At 45.4% G+C, this 18,950-nt stretch overlaps 1 protein-coding gene across 2 annotated transcripts in view; it reads left to right on the top strand.

The window, feature by feature from the left end:
* TBXAS1 (thromboxane A synthase 1) overlaps positions 1 to 18,950 on the top strand; it is a 173,368-nt gene that overhangs the window by 77,446 nt on the left and 76,972 nt on the right. Inside the window, exons 4-5 of one of the 2 annotated variants that reach the window (XM_086395283.1) lie at positions 1,859 to 1,955; positions 13,784 to 13,900. In XM_086395283.1, the coding sequence (XP_086251409.1) occupies positions 1,859 to 1,955; positions 13,784 to 13,900 (214 nt within the window). Of the gene's footprint in view, positions 1 to 1,858; positions 1,956 to 13,783; positions 13,901 to 16,969; positions 17,132 to 18,950 lie in introns of those variants that run through there. The other variant, XM_086395284.1, reaches the window with a different exon arrangement.

Genomic DNA, 18,950 nt, shown 5'->3' with positions numbered 1-18,950 from the left:
TGAATATTTTTTCTTCTACCACATCTGTTGAATTCCTGTGTCCCAAAGATTTCTCTAACAGTTTGGGAAATATGATCACTCAGATGAATATTTCTGAGTGCCTGACATGTGCTAGACAAATATTATTTTTTCCCTAGTTAGTAAGAAGGGGAAGAGTTAAAACATTAAGGACACTTTTAGCTTATGAAAAGCTCTAAGTAACTAAGAAATCAGAGCAAACTTTGAAGCTTTCATGGCATGTGACTTGAACTGCTGTGCTCTTTACTGCTCTGAACTGGATGTGCCAGTGATCAAATAACATCCTGAAGAATAATCCTATACACTGAAAACATGGCATTATGCAGTGGGGCTACCTGTCATCACTCTGGTTGGCTTTATACAGGAGGAGCCTGGTAGGCTGCAGTCCATGGGGTCACTAGAGTCGGACACGACTGAGTGACTTCAGTTTCACTTTTCACTTTCATGCATTGGAGAAGGAAATGGCAACCCACTCCAGTGTTCTTGCCTGGAGAATCCCAGGGACGGGAAGCCTGATGGGCTGCCGTCTATGGGGTCGCACAGAGTCAGACACGACTGAAGTGACTTAGCAGCAGCAGCAGCAGTCAAGTGCTCATAGCTCCTCCAGGCATGCTTATCCCTGGGCAATTGTCGAACTGATTCCTCTGCTTGCCACACCCTCACTCCCCTTTGCCACCCACCTATCTGGACTAATTCTTGCCCTTCCTTTGAAACTCACTTTAGGAAGTACCACCTCTAGGAAGGCTTCATTCTCTCTTCTCCAGGCTTTCATTGGGCTGTGCCCAATGTCACCCAAGCTTGCCAGATGTCACAGTGCATGGTGATTACTTAATTGCTACTGCCACCAGGCTCTGAGACCCTTGACGGCTATAACGGGGTCTTGGATGCTTTTATGCCCCCCTGAACTTCAATAAATAGCAAGATCTATTTAATAAATAAACAACAGTATGTCCTTAAACAGCTTCCCGTTGGCATTCACCACTGCTGACTGCCTGAGACTTTCCTCCATTTCTTTTTTTTTTCTAAGATTTTTTTGATGCGGATCATTTTCAAAATCTTTATTGAATTTGTTACAATATTGCTTCTGTTTGATGTTTTGGGGTTTTGGCCCCGAGGCTTGTGTGATCTTAGCCTCCCCAACAAGGGATTGAACTCGAATCCCCTGCACTGGAAGGCTAAGCCGTAACCACTGGACCACTAGGGGAGTCTCTGTGTCTTCGTCAGCGTCATAGCATCTCTTAAGCGCCTTCACGTGGAGGTATATAGACCCAGCTGTTCAGTCTTTCCCCAGCAGGCTTCATCGTCCCTGGATTCTCACAAAGGTTTGCCAATACACTTTAGGCTTTTTCCCAAGGATCAGTATATACAAGTCGCTGATCTTCTCTTGCTAGAATGCTTGTCTCCCCAGTTTTGGAAAATAGGGACAACACTGACCTGTACCATTTTCCTTCTTGGTCTTACTACTGGATCCTATAAATTCTTTATTATTGTGTTTAAACTTACAGATCTGTCTTTCCCATCAAGGGGGTGAGTTTCCTGGGGCTAAACACTGTCTCTTATTCATCCCAGAGTCTCCAGGGACTGGTACCAGGTGGGATTCCATAAATGTTTGTGGAATGAAGTTTGATGTTAGGTCATCAGAGCTCTGCTCTTCCTCATGCTTAGCACATGCATTTCCTCATCTTCTCCACACCTTTACTCCCTATTTATCCTTGATCCCTGATTCTAAGCCACTGAGAATTCTTTATGGAAAGGAGAAGAGAGCAGATAAATACAACATTTATCATTTTAAAGTAATTTTAAGTTAAACATTTTAAAGTAATTCTCTTCTTCCTCCCAGGTACTATCTTGGTCGTCTGATGTTTATTGTTATCTCTGAGCCAGACATGATTGAGCAGGTGTTGGTTGAGAAGTTCAGTAACTTTACCAACAGAATGGTATGTAATTTTCTTTCTGCATATGGATGGAGGGGGAATCCTTCTAAGATGCAAGGACCACACGTCACATCTAACAGGGACGTGATTGGGCCTCTTACAGGGTTTAGATCAGTTCAACTCAAAACTGAGCTCCCCAGTGAATTCGAGTTTTCAAAAGAGATGGACTGTTGCAAAAGAATAGCGTTTACATTTAAAAAATGCTTCAAGAAAGCGAAAGCTCAAGAGAAGTGGTAGCTGATAAAAATGCTGAAACCGGGAGGGTTTTTAAAGCTGTGTTCAAAGCTAGAGGAATCCAGAGAGCATAGGTCAAGCGTTTGAGGAAGACCAAGGAAGGTTAATAAATATCAGAGGGAAAGTAACGTTTCAAGATTCCTGTGCTTACATCTTTCCCAGAGAGTATCAATGTCTTAAGATTGGAAAAGGAAGACAAGTAACATGATGAGGGAAATTCATCCCCAAGTAACAAGTCTCTAACCCACTAAAGGAGGTATATATTCCATCTTTTTTTTTTGCAAAGTACATATCCTACTCTTTGTCTTTGATGAGAAAGCCCAAAGAATGGAAGAGATGACAGAAAATGGCACAGGTCAGGGCTGTCCATATTTTCAAAAAACGAGGAGATAAGGATTCTTATCAACAGCCTTCATGCTGATTTTCGGAAAATAGTCTAAAGTGAATGAATAAACAGTTGCTTGTGAGAATTTAGAGAATCTCTATGTGCCAATCTTTTTTTTTTTTTGTCAAATTAAACTCATCTTCCATCCTTATAGGAATAGTGTTCACTTATAGGAATGTATTCATTCCTATACATTCTTATAGGAATATATTCACTCTTTTGTTGGTTATTTTACCAACCTTTGCACACTTGTGATATATACCAGGCACTGCCTAGGTACCGATTAGAAAGAGATAGAAAACTCAGTATTGTTCTCGAGGAGCTCATAGTCTAATGACAGAGCCAGAGAGGAAGGAAACCAGGATAATATAGAATGGTGAGCATGGAAAACACTGCTCCACCCAGAATGGGAAAAGGGAAAGGTTTATTAGAGGTGAAGTGGCTGAGACTGTCTTCTTAAAGAAATTAGCAGTGCCCGCCTGCGTTCTGTACTGGTTGAGCTGTCCAGAGTGTTTATTTGCATTAAATTTCACAGAAACTTATGAGACTGGTACAGTTATCATCTGTATTTTACTGACAAAGAAATAAGACCCAGGTTATAGGAGGAAGACTAATAGAACCCATGTGCCGTCTCCCAATCCAAGTCCAGGGCTTTTCCTACTGCCACTACTGTTAACAGCTGCCTAGGTGATGTTTCTGGATTGTCAAGGTTTCACGCAGTAATTGGTTACTTGCCCCAAACACACTCACCTTCCAGTCCCAGAGCATCATGTCCAATTGCTATTAACAAGAGAATCCCCCACCTTTCCTACCCCTGTCCCAACCCTGGGTATTCTTCCAGGCTCTCCTCAAATTCTTTCTCCCCCATAAAACCTTCCCTACTTCAACTCTCATTTACTATTCCCCCTCTCTTAACTCTAACAGCATTGATCATCTGCATCAGTGGTACCCAACCTTTTTGGCACTGGGGGCTGGTTTCATGAAGGATAATTTTTTCAACAGGCTTGGTGTGGGGAATAGTTTCAGAATGATTCAAGCACATCACACTTATTGTGCACTTTATTTCTATTATTATTACATCAGCTCCACCTCAGATCATCAGGCATTAGATCCCAGAGGTTGGGCACCCCTGAACCACGTCACTCCCATTATTTTCACGGTCACTCCCACTGTGCCTTTGACTATTTGCTGTAAATGAATGCATGACTTTCACCCTAACTTGAATAACTTTAAGCTTATCCTTCTTTTTTATACCCCAGGGCCCAACCACATAATGACTCCTCAGTATCCAATATACCCTTGTTCAAACTGAATTGACTCTCCATCAACTTAACATTCTCCCCAGATGATTGAGGTAGTACTTGGAGATTCAATATATACTCTTCCTCTTGTAAGTCATTCACAAACATGTGAGAAGATCCATCAAGGATTAGATCTCTAGGAAATCCCAATGTTTATAGTTTTCCATCTGGGAATATACCTACTTATCTTCAGCTTAGTTTATGGTCTTTAAGCCAATCCCATATTCATGATAAAAACAATCCTTAGTGACTCAATTTCTAGAAGACCATCTTTAGAGTGGGATTTTCTCATAGGTTTTGAAAGTCAAATTAAATTGGGCTCTGCGGTTACCTCTTATCCATATGCTTATGTATCTGCTCAAAGAACTCAAGGAGATTAGTAAGGCGTGATTTCTTCTTCCTGACACCATGCCGCCTCCCCTCTAATAAGCCATGTTCACTTGAGTGTTTAGCGATTCAGCTTTATTACACATTCATTCAGTAAACGCTAAATGCTTACTCTGTGTAAGCCTCTACCAAATGGTCCCTCGTGATACAGAAAAGACCTCCGCATATTAGTTTGATGCATTAAGTGAAAAGGAACTTACATAATGCATGGTTTTATGTTCCAACTCTGAGAACCCGTCTCTGCTCACAATCCAGGCTTGACTTATGTGTACGCATGACAGCTTGGTGGAGAGTGGCGGGGATGGGTTAACCTTTGAACTTGGATGTCGGCTGTAGGCATCCCATGAGGGACTAAATAGGACACATTTGGCTGGAGGTGGGGTGCCACCATGGGGAACTCCCTGACATAAGTCAGTACTGAGCATATATTTGAATTAAAAAACTGTTTAATGATACGTTTTTTTCCAGCTTAAGAACACGGGGCTGAACAAACTCTATGGGTTGGACCCAGGTTGGCAGCTAGTATTTCGAGTTTTCCAATTCACATTTTCAAGGCACTCAGTGGAATGCAACTGCTCTCTCCTGTTTTCCAAATGGACCCCTTGGGCCTCTCTTACGCTTTCAGCACTTCCTCAAGTTGCTTCCGGTTGGGTGCAACCACACTTTATCGTTAAACCCCAATCATTCTCTTTAACATATACAGAACCTCAGTTTTCCCAGCACTTCCGGTCTTGGTTATTTTTATGCAGATATTTTTACTTAGCTCCTTGTGGCTATCAGGTACTTGGTGAAGCCAGGGGGCAGCTCTTTTCTTTTTTTTTTTCAATCTGCAGAAACTGGAGCTGGGTCCATGTGACTCAGCAGAAATGGTCTTACCAGTAGTAGACCATTTCATTCCTGGCTTGTCAGGAAGGCTCAGGGTTGGGAAGCTGTGGGAAGGGTGATAAGAGGAAGGGGTGGGGGGTCTTTGGCCCACATGAGGTTGGTCTACCTGGATGCAGATTCAGACTGGGGGAGCTTAACCACTAAAGCTACCACCTGGAGCTCTTGAGTTCTGGTCTGACCTGGCAAGCGGGTCAGGCAGCAGGCGTGCCCATTGCCCAGTTTTGTTATGTGTTTGTGGAGTGGACTGGAAGGTGGTGGTGGTCACACGTGTGTGGGGTGGGGGTGCCAACCCTCAGGTCCTCGCAGGCAACTTGGGGTCAACCATCCAGACACAGGTCCAGCCACACTGTTAACTCACATGTAAAACTACATGATGGAGTTGGTGAGTGGTTTTATCCAGGACCATAAAACCTGCTTCTGAGATGGCACTAGGGTAAAGAACCCACCTACGAATGCAGGAGACAAAAGAGATGTGGGTTTGATCCCTGGGTCGGGAAGATCCCCTGGAGGAGGGGATGGCAACCCACCCCAGTATATTTGCCTGGGAAATCCCTTGGACAAAGGAGCCTGTTGGACTATGGTCCATAGGTTCACAAAGATTCGGACACCACTGAGTGACTTAGTACTTAGCACGCACATAAACCCCGGGCCTGATTCCCCGGAGGCAGCCCCTTCAAGGCTACCTTAGCCATCTCACTGCAAGGACACTGGAATCTTAGAATGAGTTTGTGTGAAGCCACAAGGCCCCTGGCACCAGCAAAGAGTGCCAAAGTTCTGAGGCAAATGCGTCACTGCAGACCTTTATAACCCACTGCATCTGTAGTCAGGCCCCATCCCAGGAGCAGGAGCGTGTGGCTGGTTGCAGAGCTCAAGAGCGAGGCAAACTCCACCCAGCACTCCAGGTGGGTCAGGCCACCTGAGCTGGGCCCCCAGGGACCAGCCTGCTGCCACTCACTGAGGACGAAAGAGCCTCGGCCAGCTAGCCCCAAACATGTCCCCTCCACCTGCAGCCAGCACCTCTCTGCTGACAGCTTTGGAATCTTCACTCATCTAGAGTTTCTGGGCCTCTTTCTTTTAAATAAAACATTGAGTCAGAGAAAACATTCTGGTTTTCAAGTGGGTGCAGGAAGATTTAAGTTGTGAGGATGGTTTTGGTCCATAACAGGGAAGCTCTCATCACCAAGTCAAACATTGACTACTTTTTTCAGCTTTGCATTTCTCAAGAAGTGTCAGTTCACATGATGGATCCATAGCTCTGGGGACCATTCTTGCTTAAAGCCTAAACAGACTGCATAGAACCAGAAGCACAGGTGTGTGACCTAATTTGCCTGGCCCCTGTCCGTTTTGAGGCAGTTCTCATTGGGTTTTTAATATATAATTGAATTTATTTATTTTTAATTGAAGGATAATTGCTTTACAACCAACCAATTGTATTGGTTTCTGTCAAACATCAACATGAATCAGCCATAGGTGTACATATGTCCCCTCCCTCTTGAGCCTTCCTCCCACCTCCCTCCTCTCATTGGGTTTTTTGGTTTGTTTTAATATTTATTTATTTGACTGTGTTGGGTCTTAGTTGTGTCATGAGGGATCTTTCATTTCAGGGCACAATCTCAGTACTTGTGGTCCATGGGCTTAGTTGCCCCTTGGCATGTGGCATCTTCGTTCCTCACCAGGGATCGAACCTGAGTCCCCAGCATTGGAAGGTGGATTCTTAACCACTGGACCACCAGGAAGTCCCAGGTCTTATTGTTTTATGTGAAACATCGTACCGTGCACAGGAAACCCTGCATCCTGAGCCAAGCGCGTCTCCTCCAGGGCTGCCCCACCCACAGGAAGCCCCCATGGGAGTGGCCACAGTGGGATGCCTGCAACCTGCAGGTCTCTCCTCTCACCAGCTTTTCCCATTTCTAAAAAAGCCAAAGCTGGGGAATTGCACTTGATGATCTCAAACATCTTGCAGGGCCCCGGGTGTTCCGTGAAGCCTCAGTAACGTAGTAGCAGTGCCAAGAGGTATTGACTGAACCCTCAGCTGTTCTATCAGTGCCTTGCAGAGCTTTTCTAAACTTCAAAATCTTGTTGAAAATAATTTTATATTTCTGTCTTACTAAACCTTTGGTTCACTAGGAAGCCATCTTTAAATTTTTAAAAGAGAAATAAGTAAAATCTTAGATTCATATCTTCCCTCTCTGACTTTTGTGGTGGCAGAAGTAAAAACAAATGTGTAGGGACTTCCCTGGTGGTCCAATGGTTAAGAACCCACCTTCCAATGCAGGGGACATGGGTTCAGTCCCTGGTCAGGGAACTGCAATCCCACATGCTGTGGGGCAACTTAAGCCTGTGCATCGAAGACCCAGAGCAACCGAAAAATTTAAAAATGTGTAAACTAGGAGATTAATGGCTAGAATTCTGGGAAGAGATCAGGAAATAAGCCATAGAAGTAATTCTGGTCTCTCAGTGGTTGTGTTCCTGAACTTTCCTAGGCAGGGCTGCCATAACCCAGTTCTTGTCTTTGTTCAAATTAGAAGACTCCCCACCCTCTCACCTTTCATTGGCTGGTGCTGAGTTGGCAGACGGAGCCCAAGTTGGGGTAAGCCCCACTTGTCCCCTGAACCTTAAATAAAATGTCCTGGGTCCCCTTGAGCCCTGGACATGCCACATCCCTTACTTGGAGGCCATGCTTTTGGTCTGGTCATAGTCTGAAGCCGAGAGAAGGAAGACGGTGTGATGTTCATGACCATCTTCTACTGGCAAAGAGTGAAGGGACAAAAATTGTCTTGTGGAGATGCAACACTTTAAATACTTCAAAACACCAAAATAAACACCTGCTCAGTTGGCTCAGTTGCTCAGTCTTTGTACAGCCAGATAGCAGTAGTCATATGTTGAAAATAGTGTATGTTCTCACGCCTAGGATTGTGGGTTCCCCAGGTGACAGAATCCTAGGGTTTTCATTGACTGTAATAGACTGAGGGGCAGGGCACAGTGTTTCACACCCCTGGGGGTAGGAGAAAGATGGGCAGTAACCCTCTGCATCCTTATCTGTGCGAGGTTGTGTGAGGAAGACTATAACCACAGACCTGGCCTTTCTGCGATCACGGCATCCTTTCTGATAGCAATATTTCTGCAGCCTCCTTGACATACTTAACACCAAGCAAATCAGCAACACTCAGCCTGACCACTGAAGTAGGACAGCATCTCTTGAGTCTTTAAATCACCTTGCTCTGTTTACCTGCTGCCTGCAGCTCCGTGTGGTCATGTGAGAACTGTGGACTGCCCTGCCAGGATATCACAGAGCTGATACAGGCCTTTCGTCAACTCTCTGGCATATTCCAGGACATAAGAAAACTATTTTTGGCTATGGCTTTATATCCCATTATGCCTTTTTCATGGTAACACACGTGCCCATTTACAGCAAATGTGCATTGCATGCATTTTGCAGCACTCTGGGAAGAGGCTGGTAGTTCTTACGTGGCTCCACTGGGCCAGTGGAGAAACACTGGTTTGGCCCGTGATAAATCACCCAATGCATGCTTCTTCACTTCATGTGAGCACAGAATGCAGAGGAATCGGCTTGAATAATCTGCTCCTCAGGATTGTTTGATTCTTCAGTGTTTGAAGTTTATGCTTAGCTGGTCTGAGTTAGACTCTATTTTAGAGTCTTAACTGAGGAACTTCCTTGGTGGCCCATTGATTAAGCATCTGCCTTCCAAAGCAGGAAACCCAGGTTTGATCCCCGGTCAGGGAACTAGGATTCCACATGCCGAGGGGCAACTAAGCCCGAGCACAACTACTGAGCCCACGTGCTCTGGAGCCCAACTCCACAGCTAGAGAAAGCCCACACGCCCAGTGGAGACCCAGAGCAGCCACAACATTTTTTTTTTTAAAAGATCTTAATTGAAAAGACAGACACCTTCAACTGTCTGAGGGAAATTTAGCAAGGGAGCCATGAGGCCACTGCTGAACCATGCTGCTTGTCAGGACAGTTTCCTAACTATTATCCCCAAACTAATGAAATGATGTGAAAAGCATTTTGACTCTTATGAGATGCACAGTATTGGTTATAAACCACCCCTTCTCCATATCCAAATCAGCTGTGAGCTCTTTGAGGACAAGGGTTCCATTCTTTGACTCAATAGTTTCAGAGCCACCACGGCACTGGCACATATTAATAGTAGGTTCTCAATAAATGTGCGCAGCTTGGCAGTGTGGTGACCAACACGATTTCAGCTGAGGGTGAGGATGTCTCTCAGGTTCGGGGTTAGAGTAGGGTTTTCTAACGTTTCTGACTGTGACCTCCGGTAAGAAATGTATTTCACGTCAGGACACAACACTGAACGCTTTCTCTCTCACATACACACACTCACATACTCTCTCCAACATTCTCGCAGACACACCCGTAAATATCCCGATCTTGAACAAAAATTCGGCAACAAAACCCTTCCCCTCGCTTCACAAAATGTCCCTCTAATATTTTCTACTCTGCCCCATTCCTTGTTTCTCTCTCTTTTCTTTTCAATGCGGTTGCCATCCACAACATTCATTCATGACCGGTTATGGCCTGCAGTCCGGAAGCCCCTGACCAGAGTCTGAGTGGAGCCTGGTTCCCGTGGACCTCCCTTCTTCAGCTGGGTCTCCCCTTCCTGCCTCAGCACCCACAGTCTGGCCCCATCAGTTTTACCAGTCTCATTCCTGCAGGCCAAGCCCCCTGTGCCTTTCAAAGGCCTCGCTCAGTACATCTAATCAGTGATTATGTGTAGACAGGGCTGGGGGAGGGGGATGGATGGGGAGTTATTTGTGACACGGGTGTGGAGTTTCAGTTATGCAGGATGAAGTTCTGGGGATGGATGGGGCGATGGTTCCACAACAATGTGAATGTCTTTAATACCACTGAACTGTCCACTTAAAAATGGTTAAGATGGTAAATGTTACATTATATGTATTTTGCCACAACTAAAAAATACATGTATTATATGTGTGTGTGTGTGTGTGTGTGTGTGTGTGTAAACAAGCAAACTGGCTTCCCTGGTGGCTCAGACAGTAAAGAATCTGCCTGCAGTGAAGGAGAGCCAGGTTCTATCCCTGGGTGGGGAAGATCCCTTGGAGAAGCGAATGGCTGCTCACTCCAGTATTCTTGTCTGGAGAATCCCATGGACAGAGGAGCCTGGTGGGCTATAGTCCATGGGATTGCAGAGTCAGACGCAACTGAGCAACTTGCACTTTGAAACAAACTAATTTTAAAATAGCTGAGGTGGTTTAGAGAAGGAACTTATTGGTTCCCAGGGGGAAAGGATGGGAGGAAGGGGGATAGTTAGGGAGTTTGGGAAGGTCGTGTACACACTGCTATATTTTAGATGGATAAGCAACAAGGACCTACTGGATAGCACCTGGAACTCTGCTCAATGTCATGTGGCAGCCTGATGGGAGGGGAGTTTGGGAGAGAATGGACACATGTATATGTTTAAACTATATTTGGTGTGGTCATCAGGAGGTTAAGTCCTTGAGGTTGAGAAAGTTCTTAAAAGTCATTTAGACAACCCCCTCTACCCGGTGTGACCCTGTGGACTGTAGCCTGTCAGGATCCTCCATTCATGGGATTTTCCAGGCAAGAATACTAGAGTGGGTTGCCATTTCCTCCTCCAGGGGATCTTCCTGACCCAGGGATCGAACCCAAGTCTCCTGCATTGCAGGCAGACTCTTTACTGTCTGAGCCACCAGGGAAGCCCATATTTTAAATGGATAACCAACAAGGACCTACTGTATAGCACCAGGAACTCTGCTCAAGGTCATGTGGCAGCCTGGATAGGAGGGGAGTTTGGGGAAGAATGGATACATGTATACCTTTAAACTATATATATCTGGTGTGGTCATCTGGAGGTTAAGTCCTCAGGGCTGAGAGAGTTCTTAAAAGTCATTTATACTCCCCGCTCCACCCTGGCCACTCAAACCTCCCATGCAGAATTTCCAAGAAGTAGGATACAGTCTCCAGTAACAGGGCTCACCACTCAAGGCAGGTTATTTTTATCTTCGAACCTTCTGACTTTGTTGGGAAGTTCTTTAGATGAGCTGGAATTTTCCCCACAGCTCCCACTATTGACCCCAATTCTATCACCCAGGGTCAAAAAACAAGCCAAGTTTCCTCTTCCATGTAATATACATTCAAGAAATAGCTTTTGAGCACAGATTAAGGGCCATGATCTGATCTCCCAAGCTTTCCAGCTATTCATTCCTAGATCTGTCAGCTTGTCCCCTCACCATCCGACCACTCTTCTGGAATGACCAATTGGCTGTTTCCCTCTTCCATATCATATCTAGAAATGAAACCATTACTCTAACCAATGCCCCTGAAATCCTCCATCAATGAAGGAAGGATTCTAATAGAAACTGTAGGCCCAGGGGACAGTATTGTCGTGGCAGGCGGATAAGGGAGACCAATGCTGACATATTGCATGGGGACTGGATTTCCCCTCTAAGCGCAAGATAAAAATTTTCATGGAGACAATCCTTAGGTCTGAAGGACAGACACGAAATCCAATCAGCCTTGGCTCATCTCCAATTTACCCTGTTTCATCAGAACCCCATAAACCACCACCCAACTTTCCTCGAAGTGAAATGCTGTATCACATGTAGCATAGCACAGGACTGGCATTTGCCAACATATAAATACACATAATGTACAATTTTCTCCTTTGACTCTGGAACCTAAACAAATGGGTTATGTTCTAAAAATTCCATAAAACCACAATTCTGTATAGTGACCACGGTACTCCTAAAGAATTTTATTCTAAATATAGAGAGGTATTCCTCTGCAGAAAAATATCCCAGCAACTTGGTTCTATTTAATAACATATAATTAAGTTCCTCCAGATACTTTGCAGTTATGTTTTATAGCTTATTTTGAGTGTTCATATTTTATCAGAAAATTATAATTTTCTTCTAAATAGGAGTTCTTACAAGGCTTTTGAGTTATGGTGGCTGGCTTCACGTTTCAACTATAATTAAAATAGTGAAAAGAAATAGCAAAACCGTACATCACATGTGTGGTTCTGAAGAAAGCTTGGTCCTCCGGTCCCCCTACTTCCCCTCACCCTGCAGCCCTAGGGCTAGGGGTGCTCTTAACAGCTGTGGAGGCCCCCTAGTTTTGACCACTTGGTCAGAGTGGCTGGTTTTAGGAAGGAAGAAAATGGCGTGGGAAGAAGGGATGATGAGAAGGGATTTCCCTGGTGGTCCAGTGGTTAAGAATCCACTGTGCAACGCAAGGGATATGGGTTCGATCCCTGATCGGGGAACTAGGATCCCACATGCTATGGAGCATCTAAGCCAGCACACAACAACTAGAGAATTCGTGCACTGCAACTAAGACTGGACACAGCCAAATAAATTATATATATATATATATATATATATATATATTTTTTTTTTTTTTTTTTTTAAAGGGATGAGAAGACCTCATTCTTGGCATGCTTCCAGATTCAGCAGGACTATCTCCTCCTCAGAGAAGCCTTCCTGGCCATTTAATCCCCTATCATTTTCTCACCTTGCTGCCCCCACTCCATTCCCTTGATAAGGGGCTTCCCTGGTAGCTCAGTTGGTAAAGAATCCACCTGCAATGCAGGAGACCCTGGTTCAATTCCTGGGTCAGGAAGATCCCTGGAGAAGGGATAGGCTACCGACTCCAGTATTCTCGGGCTTCCCTGGTGAACAGATGGTAAAGAATCCACCAGCAATATGGGAGACCTGGGTTGGAAAGATCCCCTGGAAGAGGGCAAGGCAACCCACTCCAGAATTCGCCTGGAGAAACCCCATGGACAGAGGAGCCTGGTGCTCTACAGTCCATGGGATCACAAAGAGTTGGACACGACTGAGCAACTAAGGACATCACCCCCTTCATAACATATCCTTTCCCTTGAACTATAATGATAGCTATCTGTTGGTTTAGGAGCCGTCTGCTTCCCCACTAGACTACCAACTCGGTGAGAGTCAATGCAATGTCTTCCTTATTTAGCACTGTAGAGGCAACTTCTCACATAGACATTCAACAAACATTTGCTGAATGAGAACAATGAATGAATGAATGAGGGAAAGCACACACAAGCATGGTGACAGGCCCTCTCTTGGAAGCAGCTCCATTGACACATGCTTCTTAAGGACTCTCTTTCTTCCCTTCCCCTCTCCCACCCACATACCAAGGACCCAGACATCTGGCCCAACCTAACCAATCTAGCCACACAAAACCCCTTGCCACATAGTTCAGACATGACACTCAATCCCGGGAAAGACCAGCCCACCTCCAAGAAGCCTGCTGCTGGGTCTTCAGGGAGTGTTCACTCAGGAAGGGGCTACGGAACACACAGAAGCCACTGAGTTGTCTAGGGTGATGACCACAGAGTAACGAGGTAGAACGGGGCCAAAGGAGCCTCCCCGTCTGCTCAGAGGAGCCTCCCTGTCTGCTCCCAGGGGGCCTCAGCCATGGATCTTGAGATCACTGTCCATGAGACTTTATATTCCTCATACTCTTGCAAGAGAAATCTAAATGTTGGTCATGGGTGACTTTAACCAGAGTGTTTATTGTGGACTCTGTGACCACCAAGCTGGCTTGGGCATCCTGGAGTCCTAACTCTCTGCTTGTCTCTTTCCAAAAGGCAACGGGTTTGGAGCCCAAACCAGTGGCCGACAGTGTCCTGTTCTTACGTGACAAAAGATGGGAAGAGGTCAGAAGTGTCCTGACTGTGGCTTTCAGTCCTGAAAAACTGAGTGAGGTAAGACACAAGAAATGCAGAGTATCTTCTGTAAGGAGCAGGTTTCCTCTCTACAGATTGTGAGGAGAGGGGGTTCACTTTGTGTCACTTGTCCAATGTCCTGCCCGCTGTGCCCTTCAATCCTGTTATCCAGAAAGCTCATGAAACTGTCCTGGAGAGTCCTCCCTTTCTCCAACCTATCACAGCCCCAGTTGCCATGAATCTGTAGTGAGTCAGCATGCACACAGGGCTCTCCTGCTGAGTCCCAAGCTCTGGCCAGGGCACTTTGAGGGCACCCAGGAGAAAACTGGAGGGGCTCTCCCCAGACTTTCCTGTATAACAGATCACCTGGAGATCTTGTTAAAATGCAGATTCTGATTCAGTTGGTCTGGGGTGAACCCTGAGATTCTGCATCTCTAACAAGCTCCCCGGTGATGTAGATGCTTCTGAACAGCGAACCACACTTTACATGTTGTTGTTCAGTCTCTCAGTCATGTCCATCTCTTTGCAACCCCACTCACTGCAGCTCACCAGGGTTCCCCGTCCTTCACCATCTCCCAGAGTTAGCTCAAACTCATGTCCTTTGAGTCGATGATGTCATCCAACCATCTCATCCTCTGTTGTCCCCTTCTCCTGTCTTCAGTCTTTATATAGTAAGGAACTAGAGAACATCCTGAAACAAAGGAGAGCTTTGAGTCAAGTCTGAAATAGGGAAGAAATGGCCAGGGATTATTAGGGAGGGGTATGAGAATGGCCTTGGCAGACCTCCAGGCAGCCAGGCACACCCAGGCTAATCTTCATGGCCAAGTCAGAGGGAAGAGTCTCATTTACAAGATGCTATTAAACCCAGGGCTCCCTCCTTCCCCCAACCAGGGATCCACCCTTCCCTACCAGTTGTACAAATAAAACCTACTGTTTGTCCTGCTTCCAGGCCAAGTACTCTCACTTGATCCTCACTGAAGGCACCTCAACTGCTGGTCTGACTTTGATGTCTATTCTGAATTCTGCAACAGCTCAGGACTGAGTCCTTGAGCCCTTCTGAAGAGAAATGGCTAAGGGGCTGCTATGGTTTTTCCAGTAGTCTTGTATGGATGTGAGAGTTGGACCATAAAAAAGGTTAATCAGTGAAGAATTGATGCTTTCAAACAGTGGTGTTGGAGAAGACTCTTGAGTATCCCTTGAAGGAGATCAAACCAGTCAATCCTAAAGGAATCAACTCTGAATATTCATTGGAAGGACTGATGCTGAAGCTGAAGCTCCAGCACTTTGGCCACCTGATATGAAGGGCTGATTTATTGGAAAAGACCCAGATGCTGAGAAAGACTGAAGGCAGGAAGAGAAGGGGATGACAGAGGATGAGATGATTGGACGGCATCACTGACTCAATGGACATGAATTTGAGCAAGCTCCAGGAGATGGTGAAGGACAGGGAAGCCTGGCGTGCTGCAGGCCACCGGGTCACAATTAGTCAGACACAACTGAGCAACTGAACACCGATGGAAGCTCACACCCCCTGGAGAAAGATACGGCAACCCACTCCAGGATCTTGCCTGGAGAAGTCCATGGGCAGAGGAGACTGGCAGGCTATAGTCCACAGGGTCGCAAAGAGTTGGACACCATCAGAGCAACTAACACTTTAACTTTCGCTTCAAAGCTTACACGTGCCAGACAACACTAAGGGTTTCCGCTTGTTTCAGAGAGAAACCTCCTTTCTCTCTGGTAAAGCTGTTTGAGAAATGAACTCTGCCTTCAGGGAGTGTGGGCTTGCTAATGCTTCACTGTGAGGGGGCACCAACAGCCTAGCCCGGCAGAAGGGCGTGGACCCCGTCCCTCAGGAGCAGGCCCGCGCATGCTCAGTGCCTCCTTTCCGCGCCAGGGCCTGATATGGGAGGGCGTGTAGAGCTGGAGTGGGTATGCAGTCATGTCACCTGGGGAGCTCTGCAAGCTATTGCTGTCTGGGCCCCACATGGAGACGAAATTGGTTTGGTTTGGAATGCAGCCTGGTTTTGAGGGGACTTTACAGCTCCCCAGGCAATTCTGATGTAAAGCTGGAATTGGGAACCACCGCTGGTAGAGAAATTCCCCACAAGGAAATATGAGAAGGGGATTGTCCTTCTACAGGTGGAGCCCAGAGCCCTGCTCCACAGTCAGCTGTGTTATATAGACTGAGGATTCATGTGAGAATTAGTTTGAAGGAAGGGCCTGCTTCTTTAAAAAGCTGTAAAGCATTATCTGGATCACCTTTCTTACACCCGGTCACAATGTTGAGTTAACCAGAAGGAGGGGAGGGAGGAGCAGAGTTAGGTAAACCATGGGCTCACATCAGGAGCTCAAACAGGTTGTGACGTCACACTTCCTTATTTGTGAGTCAACAATGACTGTAGATGCAGAAAGAATCTCATCATTCCTTAAAAAAAAAAGAAATTGATGAAGGGTATCTGATTTTTTTCTAAGTAAGAAAAAAAGATTTTGTTTATTTTTGACAGTTTTGTGCCCTGTTTCTTTGAAGGAACAAAAGAAAAAAGAGGGGCTTCTTTGGTGGTCGAGTGGCTAAGCCTTAACTTCCAATTTGCAGGGGGTGTGGGTTCATCCCTGGTTGGGGAGCTCAGATCTCATATGCCTTGGGGCCAAAAAAACCAAAACATAAAACAGAAGCAATATTGTAACAAATTCAATAAAGAAGTTTTAAAAATGGTCCATATAAAAGAAAGGATAAGACCCTTATCAGGGTCTCGATTTCTTTAACATTTTACAGGGTGCACTCTAGAAACTGATACAGTGTCATTGCCCAAACAAATTTAGTGCTCCTGGGATCCAATGCATTTTCTCCTTTTGGTTCAGAAATCAAATTCTTAGTGCCTGAATTAGCTGCAGAAAACAGAGTTCCTCTAAGAGGTTCGTAGCACTAAGATGTCTAGGAGAAAGGGGCTGGTAAGAAATAAGAGGGAGGGTGAGGAGAGTGGAGGAAAGAGAGAGGGGGAAGAAATTTCATAGATTCCCTAGGTTTTGCTTCAGATCTATCTCATTGTTTAACATAATCTACAAGTAAACTTAAAGCTCCATTGGAAATCATCTTTCTACTCAATACAGTTCCCTTTAGGTTCCTGGGTTTCAATCGAAAGGATGCTGTTTCCGGGCAGAGGGAGTCACCTTTGTCCTCACCTGTGGAGAGTTTAGACCTGGTGACTTTAAGGTTTCTGGGTGACATCTAAGGCAGAAGTTGGCAGCACATCTTGAGCTCAGGAGAGAAAGGTAGGAAAGATGGGCTACGGGGATATAAATATACAGTGTAAGGAATAAGACCAATAATACTGTAATAACTTCATATGAGGACAGATGGTTACTAGACGTAGGATAGTCATCATTTCATAATGAATGTGAAAGTCACATCAGCATGTAGTACACCTGAAGCTAACATAATATTGTATGTCAACTATATTTCAATTTTTAAAAAGAAAAGTAAGTTTAAAAAAAAGACAGAAAACCCAGACATGGGTGAGGTCACCCCATGTGTACAGAGAATGAGAAGAGAGTCGCAGGGAGAACCATAAATAAGTGAGGGGCAGAGGAGAGATCTGTTAATGCAAAGATGACTTGGGAAGAACAGCTTGACATCGAAGTCTAGGAGAGTGTGGATGGGAAAATGTTTTTCGAGGAGGAAGCAGCAGCCAAAGGTGTTAAATGCTGCTTAAACAGAAAGAAACACGAGGACTAATAAGCACGTGACAAAGGTAATATTTTTCGAATGTTAAACCAATGTCTGCGTGCTTCATGCTCCATAAACTGTGTCCTGGATTTTCTCTCCCCCACTGAATCTTTGCTTCAGAAGTAGGTGGCAGGTGCATTCTTGGAGCTGGGAGCTTTGTAGGGAGTAAAGTTTTCCTAATTCCCAAAGCAGCTCTCTCTGCATATGAAGAGAAGAGTTTGGAGCTCTGAGTAAGGAGTGTTACTCTACACCAAGGTGTAGACAGATGGAGGCTCTTCTATCCTATGGAAGTTAGGTGAAGGAGAGAAAAAGAGAGAGCTGGCCGCCAGATATCAGTGTCCTGACTACCTCCTTTCCCAGCTTCCATGACCCTCAAGGTTTCTGGATGCTCCCCTGGACTTTAACCTCTCACTGGCTTTTGCTTTCTAGACACTGGTTCTCAAGCCCTGTGTGACCAGGAGCTGTATGAAAATTACCTAATATCCTTGTTTAAAACAGCTAATTCCAAGGACTTCTCTGCGGGTCCAGTGGCTAAGACTCTATGCTCCCAGGGCAGCAGGCCCAGGTTCAATCCCTGGTCAGGGAACTAGATTTTATATGCTGCAACTAAAGAGGTCCTACACTGGCAATGAAGACTCAGTGCAGTCAAATAAATAAAGAAATAAAAACTTATGGGCTTCCCAGATGGTGCTAGTGAGTAGTAAAGAACCCGCCTGCCAATGCAGGAGACGCAAGAGACTCGTGTTTGATCCCTGGATCAGGAATATCCCCTGGAGTAGGAAATGGCAACTGTCTCCAGTATTCTTGCTTGGAGAATCCCATGGACAGAGGAGCCTGGTGGGCTACAGTCCATAGGGTTGCAAAGAGTAGGACATGACTGAGCGTCTTAGCACAGCACAGCACACCCCAGGACCTGCAGAATAAGGACTTCTAGGGTGACTGGGAATCTATATGCTTTACAAGTCCCCTGGCAGGATTCTGGTTAAAGCCAAAGTGGAATGCACTGGTGGTTCCAATCTTCCTCTTGGTCCCTTGTCTGACCTTCTCAACCTGCAGTCTCCCCAGGCTTGCAAGGGCTGGGCCCCAGAACCCCCCACTCCCTTCCCAGTTTTATTTCTCTCTGTAGTACTATCACCAGCTAACATTCCATTTATTTTACTTATTTTTCTCCTTTGTTGTTCATTGTATAGCATGAAGCACAAGATGGGTACACAATAATGATTTGCTGGATGGATGGATGGATGGGGAATCATAGAACTAGGAAGCTTTCTACCTAAGGATATTTTACAACTAGGATAAAAAGGAAATGAAAGAGAAAGAGTTTCATCAAAGAACAATTATGTAAGAGGATGCAGCCAGTTTTTG

Source organism: Bos grunniens, chromosome 4, assembly GCF_055505025.1.
Source record: "Bos grunniens cultivar Pamir isolate PY7600 chromosome 4, Bosgru_T2T1.0, whole genome shotgun sequence".
In the NCBI taxonomy this organism is placed as follows: domain Eukaryota; kingdom Metazoa; phylum Chordata; class Mammalia; order Artiodactyla; family Bovidae; genus Bos; species Bos grunniens.
Note: the sequence above shows the minus strand (reverse complement) of the source record. Positions and strands in the feature narration are given on the sequence as shown.